The 14,580-nt window shown below is 42.6% G+C and overlaps 1 protein-coding gene across 1 annotated transcript in view; it reads right to left on the bottom strand.

The window, feature by feature from the left end:
* Prr14l (proline rich 14 like) overlaps nt 1-14,580 on the bottom strand; it is a 55,163-nt gene that overhangs the window by 39,344 nt on the left and 1,239 nt on the right. The window contains exon 2 of the mRNA XM_042666234.1: nt 4,170-4,306. Within this exon, the coding sequence (XP_042522168.1) occupies nt 4,170-4,256 (87 nt within the window). The 5' untranslated portion in view covers nt 4,257-4,306. The remainder of the gene's footprint in view (nt 1-4,169; nt 4,307-14,580) is intronic.

Raw genomic sequence — 14,580 nt, 5'->3', positions numbered from 1 at the left:
AAACATTTCTCTCTACCATCTAAGTGTGGTTAAAATCTCCACATCTGATCATCACTATAATATTTTCCAAAAGATCTATCAGGAATAAATATGTAAGACACATGTTCAAAAAGATCCCTTTTCAATATTAAATGAAGTAATTGCTATAGTAATTGTACTATATAAGCTATATGAGCCACCAGGTACTGGTGGCTCATGCCTGTCTGTAATCCTAGATACTCAGGAGGCTGAGATTTGAGAATCAAATCAAAGCCAGCCTGGGCAGGAAAGTCTGTGAGACTCTTATCTACAATAAACCACTCAGAAAACCAGAAGTGGCGCTGTGGTTCAAGTGATAGAGTGCTGGCCTTGAGCTAAAGAGCGAGGGACAGCACCCAGGTCCAGCGTTCAAGCCCATGACAACAACAACAACAAAAGGGGGGGTGGCTAGGAAGGTGGCTCAGTAGTAGAGTGCTTGCTTTGCATGCCTGAGGCCCTGGGTTCAAATCCTCAGCAGCACATAAGCGGAAAAGGCCAGAAGTGGAACTGGTGGCTCAAGTGATAGAGCGCTAGCCTCAAGCTGAAGAGCTGAGGGACAGTGCCCAGGCCCAGAGTTCAGGCCCCACGACTGGAAACCCCCCCCCGCCCCCCCCAAAAAAAAGGAAGAAAAAGAAATACTGGCTGGGGCCAGTGGCTCATGCCTGTGATCCTAGCTATTCAGGAGGCTAAGATCTGAGCATCAGGGTTCAAAGCTAGCCGGGGAAGGAAAGGCCATGAGACTCTTATTTCCAATAAACCACTCAGAAAACCGGAAGTGGCACTGTGGCTCAAGTGGGAGAGCGCTAGCCTTTAGTTGAAGAGCTCAGGGCTAGAGCCCAGGCCCAGAGTTCAAGCCCCATGACTGACAAAAAGAAAAAGAAAAAAAGAACTAATCAAAATTTAAAACTGCTCTTATTTAAATATGCAAGATGCTAAGATTTGACAGCCAAGTGGAATGTCCAGACTTTCAAATGTACATAGGCTTTGGGCTGGGAAGGTGTCTCAGTGGTAGAATGCTTGCCCTGCATGCATGAAGCCCTGGGTTCAATTCCTCAGCACCACATAAGCAGAAAAAGCTGGAAGTGGGTGCTGTAGCTAAAATGGTAGAGTGCTAGCCTTTTTTAAAAAATTGGCCTTTCCTGCCCGGGCTGGCTTTGAATCATGATCCTCAGATCTCAACCTCCTGAGTAACTAGGATTATAGGCTTGAGCCACCAGCACCCAGCCAAAGTGCTAGTCTTGAGCTGAAGAGCTCTGGGACAGTGCCCATGCCAAGTGCAAGTCTCACAACTGACCCCACCCCCCCAAAAAATAAGGAAATCAAATGTACATAGGCTTTATATTATTTTCTATACATTATATGTGCAAAATATTTCAAAATGTGTTTTGAAATAAATTCACCATGTATAATGACATTTAAAAGAAGGGATTTTCAATGTCAGTGCAGGATGACATCACACATCATCTCTGTGGTACACAATTCTTCTCCACATCCTGACTAAGGACATTTCGCATGCATACACCATCTTCTCCAACTTTTCTCCTACAAGAACGAGGCTGAGGATTGAATGTGTTCTTTCACAATTCAGTTTGGCTCTTGCAGCTGTCTCTCCCACTGCACCTGTTCTCAGATATTTTTCAGTTCTATCCCTTGCCAATAAGATAAAAACTACTAATCATACATTTTCTTAAACCTCTTGACACATTATAAAGTAGGAAAAAATATTTTTGTTGGTTTACCTTTTAAAGTTAATATACTTTTTTGTGATATGGGGTATGGAGCTCAGAGCGTTAAGTATGCTACCCCAGCCAGAAGTATTTTATTTATTTATTTTTTTTGTCGGTTGTGAGGCCTGAATTCTGGGCCTGAGTACTGGCCCTCAGCACTTCTGCTCAAAGCTAGTGCTCTATCACTTGAGCCACAGCACCACTTCTGGCTTTTTCTGCTTATGTGGTGCTGAGGAATTAAACCCAGGGCCTCATGCATGCATAGCAAGCACTCTATCATGGAGCCACCTTCCCAGCCCCAGTATTTTAATTTTTTAAAGATTTAAAAACTATTATAATCAGTTACAAAAGCACAAATACTGTATGAGCCCATTTATATGAGATAGCTAGAATCAAATTCCCAGGCAGAAAGTAGAATGGCAGTTGTTAGGGACATGGAGAGGGGAGGGAGAAGTTATTACTTAGTAGGTAAAGTTTCAGTCTGGAGATGGGTGATTGTCACACGATGTAATGTAACTAGAACTGTGTACTCAAACATGATTAAAATGAATTTAGAGTTTAGACTGTTTCACTAAACATGAAGAGTCAAAATATATGAACTTGATGCTGAGTACCAGTGATTCATGTCTATAATCCTATAAAGCTACTCAGGAGGCTAAGATCTAAGGATGACGGTTCGAAGCCAGCCAGGCAAGGAAAGTCTCTGAGACTCAACTCCAATTAATCACAGAAAAAGCCAGAAATGGCACTGTGGCTCAGGTGGTAGAGTGCTAACTGTGAGCAAAAAGGGACAGTGCCCAGCCCAGCTTTGGAGCCCCAGGACCGGTAAAAAAGAAAAAGAAAGAAAAAACTAGATAAAATCACTTTCTCTCTTTAAGTATCCAATGTAACACAAATGCTTTTAAGATCATCAAAATAGGAATAAACAAAGGAGGAGGTAACAACACTCAATAGGAAATGTATTCATTACCTTATTCATGTAACTGTAACCCTTCTGTACACTATTTTTACAATAAATAAAATTTTAAAAAAGATCATCAAAATATGTTAATATTAAAAAATGATGTTTATAGCTGGGAAGGTGGCTTAATGGTAGAGTGCTTGCCTAGCATGCATGATGGCCTGGGTTGAATTCATATACACAGAAAAAGCCAGAAGTGGTGCTGTGGCTTAAGTTGTAGAGTGTTAGCCTTGAGCAAAAGCAGCTCAGGAACAGTGCCCAGGCCCTGAGTTCAAACCCAGGACTGGCAACAACAATGACAAAAAAAGGGATGTTAAGGGGAAACAAAGGAGGAGGCAACAATGCTTGAGAAGAAATGTACTAATTACCTTGCTCATGTAATTGTAACCCCTTGTACAGTATTTTCACAGTTAAAAAACAAAACAAAACAATATTTTGGTGAGTTCAAAGAAGGATACTCGCTAGGGGAGGAACACAAGGGTATAATATACTTCTCTGATCATATTATTGTTTCTTGATATGAACTTCAGGAAGTGGACAGCCGGTGCCGGTGGTTTACACCTGTAATCCTAGCTACTCAGGAAGCTGAGATCTGAGAATCACAGTTCAAAGCCAGACCAGGCAGGAAAATCCATGAGACTCTTAGCTCCAATAAACCACCAGAAAACCAGAAGTGGCACTACCACTAGCCTTGAGCTGGGACAGCACACAGGCCCAGTGTTCAAGCTCCATGACTGGCAAAAAAAAAAAAAAAAAAGGTTTGGAAATGTATTAAGAATAAATTATAAACCACTCGTTAGCCTACATGTTTTGTCTGCCCAGTGGCAATCCATACTGAACTCATCTGGATCAAGATCTCATCTCTTAGCTGCCTTGGGCTGATCTTTTCTTCAGCAGTTGGGGAATGTTGGCATGAGTCTTCCTGTGCTCCCTCACAGGGGTCTCTGATAACTTCTACCTGGTCCCCTTGATCTCTGAGGACCATGCTCCATGCTTTTGGCTTTCTCTTCTCTATCCAAGATCCTAGAAGCGGGGCTGGGAAGGTGGCTCAGGTAGAGTGTTTGCCTTGCATGCATGAGGCCTTGGGTTCAATTCCTCAGCACCACACAAAAGCAGAAAAAAGCCAGAAGTGGCACTGTGGCTCCAGTGGTAAAGCACTAGCCTTGAGCTGAAGAGCTGAGGGACAGCACCCAGGCCCAGAGTTCAGACCCCACGACTGACAAAAAAAAAAAAAAGATCTTGGAAGCCATAGAATCTCTTGCTGTGGAGTTCATTGGACTACACCACCCAGGACTGCCCTCATCATCCAAACTATCAGTGATTTCCTCACAAGAACTTTTTGCATGGGTCCCCTATAGCTCCAGGGACAATACCCTACTCTGACTTATAAGAAAGCTTGAGGCTACAGCTTTTACATCTGGAATCACACTTGGCTCAGCAAGAAGCTCTGTGGAAACACTTACGGGAAGTTCAGAGTAAAATTCCTGTACCACAGCAGACATGGAGGAATCAAGTGGAACCCGCTGAGTCTCTATTCCAGATGACAGCATTAGGGCAGACGGAGATTATGGAGTCAAGTCTTTTATATCAAACGTTCATCCTGACACAAATCAAAGGAAGGGATACAAGTTTAAAACCTTGACAGGTGAGGGGGTCGGTGGGGGGAGGATGGGAAGGGATCGGAAGGGGAAACAAAAGAGAAGGCTACAATGATTGATAAGAAATATACTCATGGGGCTGGGAAGGTGGCTCAGTGGTTGAGTGTTTGCCTTGCATGCATGAGGCCCTGGGTTCAATTCCTTAGCACCACATAAGCAGAAAAAGCTGGAAGTGGTGCTGTGGCTCAAGTGGTAGGGCGCTGGCCTTGAGCTGAAGAGTTGAGGGACAGCACCCAGGCCCAGAATTCAGGTCCCACGACCAGCAAAAAAAAAAAAAAAAAAAGAAACGTACTCATTATCTTGCCCTGTAATTGTAACCCCTCTGTACAGTATTTTCACAATAAAGAAAAAAAACACAAAACCTTGACAGGGTAGAAGAAAGCTGTCTCAGTTCACAATGGCTAAAATTAAGAAAATAAATTTGACTTCAAATGCCAGGTTATGGGCATCAAAAAGTTCTGTTTATGAATTTGTGGAAAAATACCTATTTTACCTTTAATTAGAATATGCCTAATCTTACAGCCCTGGATAGGTATTTGGTATCTAGTTTACTCAGGAAATATTCATTGAATGAAAATAGATGGAGAGACCCTGAAGAATGACAATTTATCTTTCCTCTTTTTTTTTGGTACTGGTCCTACGGCTTCAACTCAGGACACAGGCACTATTCCTGAACTTTTTTGCTCAAGACTAGTACTTTACCACATGAGCCACAGTTCTACTTCTGGCTTTTGGGGGCAGTTAATTGAAGATAAAGAGTCTCATGGACTTTCCTGGCAGGGTTAGCTTGGCTTTGAACTGTGATCCTCAGTTCTCAGTCTGAAGATAGGGGCTGGGAAGGTGGCTCCCCGGTAGAGTGCTTGCCTTGCATGCATGAGGCCCTGGGTTCAATTCCTCAGCACCACATAAGCAAAAAAAGCCGGAAGTGGCACTGTGGCTCAAGTGGTAGAGCACTAGCCTTAAGCTGGAGAGCTGAGGGACAGCACCCAGGCCCAGAGTTCAGGACCCACGACTGACAAAAAAAGGGAAAAAAAGAGTAGGTAGGGGGCTAGGAAGGTGGCTCAGTGGTAGAACGCTTGCCTTGCATGCATGAGGCCCTGGGTTCAATTCCTCAGCACCACATAAGCAAAAAGAAAAAAGCCGAAAGTGGCGCTGTGGCTCAAGTGGTAGAGCGCTAGCCTTGAGCTGAAGAGCTGAGGGACAGTGCCCAGGCCCAGAGTTCAGGCCCCATGACCGGACCCCCCCCCCCCCCAAAAAAAAAAGAGTAGGCAGGATAACAAGTGGGAGCCACTGGTACCTAGCTGTTTTTCATCTTTGAAGAAAATTGAATTATATCCCTTTATTCTCATCAACTACCTGAGATTTATCCCAAGCTAGAACAAGATACTACTACTAATCCAGCTCTTTAGCTGAATCCTTCCTGTTTGTTACCTAGCATACTGAGATTTCCCAAGTGCTTTCACAGGCACCATTTTAATGCACAGAATAACCTTGAGCTAAGTAGGGCAGTTAGCACCTTCCTGTTATAGATCATGAAATCGCACCTGGGGAGGGTCAAAGAGACCTGCCTTAAATACTACAGAGGAAGAGGTTCAGAGGGATTTTACTGTATTACAGAAGGTATTTGCTCAACTGTTTATCTCTCAGTATAATACTATATTACCAAACTAGTTAAAATACACACACTCAGGGCTGGGAATGTGGTTTAGTAGTAGAGTGCTTGGCTAGTATGCATGAAGACCTGGGTTCGATCCCTCGGTACAACATAAACAGGCTGGAAGTGGCACTGTGGTTCAAGTGGTAGAATGCTAGCCTTGAACAAAAAGAAGTTTAGGGACAGTGCCCAGGACGAGTTCAAGCCACAGCACTGGTCACAAAAAGAAAAAGAAAACGAATTCCCCAGACACCGGTGGCTCATGCCTGTAATCCTAGCTACTCAGGAGGCTGAGATTTGAAGATTGCGGTTCAAAGCCAGCCTGGGCAGGAAAGTCTGTGAGACTCTTATCTCCAATAAACCACTAGAAAACCAGAAGTGGTACTGTGGCTCAAGCCCCATGACCGATCAAAAAAAAAAAAAAAAAAAAGGAATTTACTTTGACTCAGCCAAACCAAAAACTGATTAACAAAAAGATGCTTATATGTTGATGATTTTCTTTTTTTTAAATTTTTTTAAATTTAATTTTTTTTTGTGAACATACTGTACAGAGGGGTTACAATTACATGGGCAGGATAATGTGTACATTTATTTTTTTTTGTCGGTCGTGGGGCTTGAACTCTGGGCCTGGGCGCTGTCCCTCAGCTCTTCAGCTCAAGGCGAGTACTCTACTACTTGAGCTACAGGGCCACTTCCGGTTTTCTAGTGGTTTATTGGAGATAGGAGTCTCACGGTCTCTCCTGCTCTCCTGCCTCGGCTGGCTTTGAACCATGATCCTCAGATCTCAGCCTCCTGAGTAGCTAGGATTACAGGCGTGAGCCACCAGCGCCCGTACATTTCTTATCAAGCATTGCAGCCTCCTCCTTTGTTTACCCATTACATCCCTTCCTAGCCCCCCCCCCTCCAATGTTGATGATTTTCTTAATCCTAAGCAAGGGCAGAGAAATTTTAATTAATTCATTCCAAATATAATAGGGTAAAGCTGCACTGTGTGTGGGGTTGTGTGCACGTGCACGCACTTGCATTTTTTGTGGTCTTGGTAACTATGAAATTCAGGGCCTCATGTTTTAAAACTTGAGCCATGCCCCCACTCCTGCACCATTAATTAATTTATTTTTTGGTCTGTTGTGGGGCTTGAACTCAGAGCCTGGGCACTGTCTCTACTGTCTCTGAGATATTGTACTGAAGGCTAACATGCTAACACTTTTTTTTTCCTTCCGGTTGTGGGGCCTGAACTCTAGGCCTAGGCGCTGTCCCTCAGCTCTTCAGCTCAAGGATAGCACTCTAGCGCTTAATCCACAGCACCACTTCCGGCTTTTCCTGCTTATGTGGTGCTGAGTAATTGAACCCAGGGCCTCATGCATGCAAAGCAAGCACTCTACCAATGAGCCACCTTCCCAGCCCCTAGCATGCTAACACTTTAAGCCACAGCTCCATTTCTAGTTTTCTGGTGGTTAACTGGAAGTAAGAGTCTCATGGACTTTCTTACCCATGCTGGCTTCTAACTGTAATCTCATCCTCCCAAATAGCTAGGATTGCAGGTGTGAACTACCAGCAGCCTATACTATAAATTTAAATAATATAAGTTATAGGAAATCAGACTACTGCTTATCTATGAAATCTATAAAACATGCAATAGTTGAGGGGAAAAAAAACTGAGTCAAAAAAATATTGGCAGTGCTGGAAATGTGGCTTAGTGGTAGAGCACTTGCCTAGCATGCATGAAACCATTGGTTTGATTCCTCACTACTGCATAAACAGAAAAGGCCAGAAGTGGGGCTGGGAAGGTGGCTCAATGGTAGAGTGCTTGCCTTGCATGCATGAGGTCCTGGGTCCAATTCCTCAGCACCACATATGCAGAAAAAGTCGGGAGTGGCACTGTGGCTCAAGTGGTAGAGCGCTAGCCTTGAACTGAAGAGTTGAGGAACAGTGCCCAAGCCACCCAACCGACAAAAACAAAGAAAAAAGAAAGAAAAGACCAGAAGTGGCGCTGTGGCTCAAGTGGTAGAATGCCACCCTTCAGCAAAAGAAGCTTAGGGATAGCGCCCAGGCCCTGAGTTCAAGTCCCAGGACTGGCAATTCAAAAAAATATTGCAAAGAAAAGCAGGGCATGGTGGCCTGTTGATGTAGAAAGCGGAAGAGGCAGTTAAGACCCAAAGCTATGCCAGCCTGAGTTACATAATTAGGTCTGGTTTAACAACAAAACGTAATACCAAATTTGAGGATGGATTTTTTAGGTCTCTTGATACATTGTGTCCAAGAGCTCTTCTTTCCATGCCCAATGCTGAGAAACAAGTGTTCTCAATTCTTAACTTTTCACTCCTCCCCATCTCAGACTTCATTTTCTTGATCTCACCTTTTCTTACAGTTTCTTTGCTAGGAGGATAACACAAAACTGTCCTTTTGGGCAGGAGTAAGGGGTATGGCTCAGTAATAGAGCACTTGCCGAGCATGTACAAAACTTGTAAGATCCTGGGTTCATTCCCTAGTATTGAAGTCAAAGAAAGAAAGAAAGTCTGTCCAAGTCTGTCCCTTTAAGCACAATTACAATATGAACTAGCAAGTCTATATGTATGTATATGCATACAAAAACAGTATGCTCACAAAAAAACCTGTACATAACCAGGCACTGGTGGCTCCATGCCTGTAATTCTAGCTACTCAGAAGGCTAAGACTGAAGATAGGGTTCAAAGCCACACAAGACTCTTATCTCCATCTAACCACCAAAAAGCTGGAAGTGGTGTTGGGACTTGAGTAGTAGAGTGCTAGCCCTGAGCACAAAAACTTAGGGACAGCATTTAGACCCTGAGTTCAAGACCCAGTATCAGTACAAAAACAAAAAACAAAACCTGTACACAAGGGCTGAGAAGGTGGTTCAGTGGTAGAGCGCTTGCCTTGCATGCCTGAGGCCCTGGGTTCGATTCCTCAGCACCACATAAGCAAAAAGAAAAAAGCCAGAAGTGGCGCTTTGGCTCAAGTGGTAGAGCTCTAGCCTTGAGCTGAAGAGCTGAGGGACAGCACCCAGGCCCAGAGTTCAGGCCTCATGACCAGACCCCCCCCCCCCCAAAAAAAAACAAACCTGTACACAAATGCTCTTAGATTACCACTCACAATGGCCAAAAAATAAAAAACCCAATTGTTCATCAATTGCTCTGTGAGAGGCCAGTCACAAGTGTATAAGATTCTATTTATACAAAATGGAGATGTGGCTCAAGTGATAAGAGCTTCAGCTGTGACTAACCTAAAATATCAAAAATTGGCAAGTATAGAGACAAAGCAGATTAGTGGCTGGGAACGTGGTTTAGTGATAGAGTGCTTGCCTAGCATGCATAAAGCCCTGGGTTCACTTCTTCAATACCACATAAACAGAAAAGGCCAGAAGTGGTACTGTGGCTCAAGTAGTAGAGTGCTAGCCTTGAGCACAAAAATAAAAATAAAAAAGCTCAAGGACCGTCCCCAGGCCCTGAGTTCAATACCCAGAACTGGCAAAAATAAATAAATAAATAATGAAACAACAACAACAAAAAACAAAGTAGATTAGTACTTGTTAAGACTGGAGTGTTGGAAGAATGAGGTAAAAGTTTATGGTTGCAAAATTTCTTTTCAGAATAATAAAAATGTTCTATGACTGATTATAAAGATGGCTATGTAACTATGACTATTCCAAAGACCAATGAGTATTAATTGGCAAGTTGTAAATTTATATATAGATAGAGGTTGATAGATAAAATAGATCTATCTTATTGATCTAGTACAGTGTTGAAGATTAAACCCAGGAACCCAGGATTTTGTGAGTGTTATACAAGAGTTCTACTACCTGCAGCATATGTGAATTGTATCTTTATAAAGATGGCTGCCAGTGACTTATGTCTGCAATCCTAGCTACTCAGAAAGTTGAAATATGAGGATCAGGATTCAAAGCCAGCTTGAGTAGGAAAGTCTGTGGGACTCTTTTCTCTAATAAACTACTCAAAAAAAAATCAGGAAGTAGAGTTCTGACTCAAGTGATAAGAATGCTAGCCTTAAGCAAAAGAAGCTCAAAGAAAGACCAAGAACTAGCAGGAAACAACAACCACCAACCAACCAACCAACAAACAAAAACCAACCTGATTTTTCTTTTTCTTTTTGGTTTGTTGTGGGGCTTGAACTCTGGGCCTGGGCAACTGGTCCTCAGCTCTTCAGCTCAAGGCTAGCTCTACCATTTGAGTCACAATGCCATTTCCAGTTTTCTGGTGGTTTATTGGAGGTAAGAGTCTCACAGACTTTCCTGCCCTTGCTGGCTTTGAACAGCGATCCTCAGACTTCAGGCTCCTGAGTAACTGGGATTTCAGGCAGAGCCACCAGCACCCAGCCCAACATGATAAAAGAAGAGGTAAGTATGCTAGTGGCTCCCGCCTAGCTACTCAGGAGGCTAGTGCATGTTAAATGCTACTCTAGCATTGATCATCACCACCCAGAACCTACATGATTATTCTTGATCTTGTCCCTTTCAGCATTGGCATATTTTTCTAGAATTCAAACTTGAATTATCATATGTAATTGCAACTAATCTTCCATCTCCATTTGCTTTAGCACTTTTAGCCCACAGATTGACTCCTAGTAAACTCCACTCATTTCCATTCTCACTGTTCTACTTCAAGATTTTGTTCCAAATACTGCTCCACCCAAGGTCACAAAGCAATATGTTTAATATACACATCTTTTTTTTTTTTTTTGTCGGTCTTGGGCCTGAACTCTGGGCCTGGGTGTTGTCTCTCAGCTCTTCAGCTCAAGGCTAGCGCCCTACCACTTGAGCCACAGTGTCACTTCCAGCTTTTTTCTGCTTATGTGATGCTGAGAAATTGAACCCAGGGCCTCATGCATGGGAGGTGAGAACTCTACCACTGAGCCAACTATAGGGGCTGGGGATAGCTCAGGGGTACAACACTTGTTTAGAATGTCTGAGGTCCATCACCAAAAAAGAAAAAAACAAAGAGAGAGAGAGAAGTCAGTAAAAATAATTGCATACAACTGTGAAGTGTTCTTCAGAGAAAGGAGTACTTTACCTTTCCCAATTCTGTATCAAAATTGTAAATAGGCATTGGCCAAAATGGAAACTTAATCCAAAGATTTGGAAGGGTGAAGTAGATGGATCTTGAGTTCAAGGCTACCCTGGACTACATGAGACCCTGTCTTAAGAACAAAAACCTGCTGGGAACTAGTGATTCTCAACTGTAATCCTAGCTACTCAAGAGGTTGAGAGATCTATGGATCCTGGTTCAAAGTCAGCCTGGGCTGGAAAGCTGTTAAGATTCTTAGCTCCAATTAAATAAACATCAAAAGGACAGAAGTGGAGCTAAGGCTCAAGTGGTAGAGTAACAGCCTTGAGTAAACAAAGCTCAGGGACTAAACCCAAGCCCTGAGTTCAAGCACCATTACTGGCCCAAAGCAACAACAACCAAGAAAAAAATATCTTGTATATCTGTTGATATTCCATTAGACACAACTCTAAGAATTTTCAACCTGTAAAAATAGGCATACTTCCTGCAGAAGCAAAACATTACCTCCTTTTTCTTCTAGTCCAACTCTAGGTCCTCAAATTTCTGAGGAGAATCTGCAGATGAGTTACACAACAGCTGGTCACTGTTTTTGAGCAAGAACAGCTGGATCCCTCAGAGGGGAAGTGATATTTAAATGCAGGCCTACAGCAATAGATTAAATTATTCTTTGCTTGCTAGCTCATATCACCATCTATCAAAATATTGGCAGTGCTATAGAATATAGGAAGAACAGTTTTAAGACATTCAAGTTCTTTAAAACCTGCACTTCTGAATGCAAGGGAATAATCAAAATTCATAATGGAGAAACATTCCTATATAGAAAATTTCCTGATTTATTCAACTAAAGCAACATCAGGATTGTTTTGATAAAAGATCCGATACATGCACAGAGGAAAGTGTTACTCTATAAACAAGTATTAACAGTGTAGGGTGAATGAAACCACTAAATATTTATCTGTATACTGTACAAAAAAAAAAACAACAAAAAACAACAAACCCTGGGTTTGGAATTGGGAGTATAGCTCAGTAGTAGAGGGCTAGACTAGCAAGTGTGAGGTTCTAGCTTTGGTTGTCAGCACCAGAAAAAAAAAAACATACAAGCAAATAAAAACAGTGAACATAAATTACGCATGTTAAGGCTGGGAAGGTGGCTCAGTGGTAGAGTGCTTGCCTTGCATGCATGAGGTCCTGGGTTGGATTCCTCAGCACCACATAAGCAGAAAAAGCCAGAAGTAGTGCTGTGGCTCAAGTGGTAGGGCACTAGCCTTGAGCTGAAGAGCTAAGACAGCACCCAGGCCCAGAGTTCAGGACCCACAACCGGACCCCCCTCCCCCGCAAAAAAGATGGTTCATGCCTGTAATCCTAGCTACTCAGGAAGCTGAGATCTGAAGCACGGGGTTCAAAGCCAGCCCAGGAAAGTAAGTCTGTGAGACTCTTATCTCCAATTAACCACCAGAAAACTGGAAACAGTACTTTGGGTCAAGTGGTAGACTGCTCACCTTGAGCTGAAGAGCTGAGGGACGGCGCCCAGACCCAGAGTTCAGGCCCATGACTGACAAAAAGAAAAAAGAAAAAAAAAATCTTTTAAGTTAGAAGTCATGTGCATATATCTCAGTTTCAAAAGCAAAAACTGTTGGTCTCCAAGTGAGAAGGCCAGAGTCTCAAATTTTCTTTTTGGGTGGAGTTTGAACTCTGGGCCTGGGCACTGTCTCTCAGCTCTTCAGCTCAAGGCTAGTGTTCTATCACCCAAGCCACAGCGCCACTTCCTGTTTTATGAGTAGTTTATTGGAGATAAGAGTCTAATGGAACTTTCCTGCCCGGGCTGGCTTTGAACCAATGTCCTCAAATGTCAGCCTCCTCAGTAGCTAGGATTACAGGCATGAGCCACTAGCACCCAGCCAGTCTCTATTCTGACTCTTCTGACTCCACTCACTAGTCCTCTAGCCTACAAAGTGTTAAGTGAAAGTGAAATGAACTTTCCCAGGCTTGATTTTCCCTTGTAAAATAGACAAAGGGTCTCACTACCCATTAAACCCTAGGCCTCTCAAAGGGTAACTTTTATATTTCTCTTTATTTCATCAAAGAACACCTCCAGACACCAACAACAATAGTTCTAGAGAGCTCACACTAATCTTCTCAGTAAGTACAAGGGCATTTGGGGTAATTTAAGAACACCTTGCTCATTTAAAAAAAAAAAAAGGGAGTTTTTCTTTTCAGGTAATTTGGAAGTGTTCATTTAGATCCTCCCCAAAACCAAACACATGGAAAATAAAATCAGAAACCTACTACTGAATGAGCAACAATGCAGCTCTCAATTTTATTCTGAGTATTTTATACTACCAAACCCTGACAAAGCAGCAACTTTTATCTGAGTCACTCAGCAGTCCCCCAAATAAAACTTCTGGATGTAAACACAGTAAGAAATAAAAAATTAGGGGTAAGGAATTAAACAAAGAAAACAGCGTAACGGAAAACCATGTGCCCCAATAATCCCCAGACTGTAGGTCTCCCCTTCAATTTCAATGCAAAGGAGCTGTTAATAACGTAGAGCAGCCATGCCTGTGTCATGTAACAATATTCACAATAATGATCAGACCCTGAGACAGTCACAATGCTCCTTTCACCTTGAGAAAAGGGACTTTGTCTTTTTCAAAGATTCAGAGGCTTTAGCCAATCCTTTCATGAGGAAATTCAGAAAAGGGCCTCTACTTGAGGTATAGAAAAAGAAGAATCTTATTAACAAGATCTCCAGACAAATAGAGAGCAAAGTAAGGAAGCACATAAATTAAACAGGACCCAGCTCTCCAACATGTGTGTGCAAGAAATCTCAAAAACATCAAGTATGGTTTTCCTTTTCCTCTCTTTAGTAGCAGCAACCAAAACAAAAACAAAACAAAACAAAAACTCTGTTTCCACAAGAAGAGGGAAATAGTAAAATCTGTCCCTGATTTCTACTGACAAAAGACTCCGCATATGGAAAGATTTCCATCTCTTTTTCAAAAAGAGAGAGGAAACCATATGCACTATTTTAGATAGATAGCAGGAAAAAGTCCTCTCCTCAATTGTACCCTTATTTTTCTTGGAGAGTCAGAGATATGTAGAAGTTGGACTCATTCTCTTGCAGTGGGTGCATGGAGGGGGGGTGGGTTCCTGGGGCTTAAACTCAGGGCATGGGCACTGTTCCTGAGCTTTTGTGCTTAAGCTCTACCAGTTGAGCCCAGCTCCACTTCCGCTTTTTGGTAGTTTATTGGAGATGAGTATAATAGACTTTCTTGCTGGGGCTGGCTTTGAACCACAATCTTCAGATCTCAGCCCCTTAAGTAGCTAGGATTAATGGCATAAACAAATGGAGCCCAGCTTTTTGTTTAACCACTAGAATAAGCAGGAGTGGGGGAAGACAGCTCTAACCAGCCATGAAGAAGTAACAGATTTCATGGACAAAGAAAAAACTAGATTCTGTCAACACATCTCTCCCTTCTAAGAGTACTGACCTGTTTCTGAAAGCTGTCTTTTTTCCTGAATC

This window comes from Dipodomys spectabilis, unplaced genomic scaffold (assembly GCF_019054845.1).
Source record: "Dipodomys spectabilis isolate Male_0828 unplaced genomic scaffold, ASM1905484v1 ptg000363l, whole genome shotgun sequence".
In the NCBI taxonomy this organism is placed as follows: Eukaryota; Metazoa; Chordata; class Mammalia; order Rodentia; family Heteromyidae; genus Dipodomys; species Dipodomys spectabilis.
This window is presented reverse-complemented; position numbering and strand designations above follow the sequence as displayed.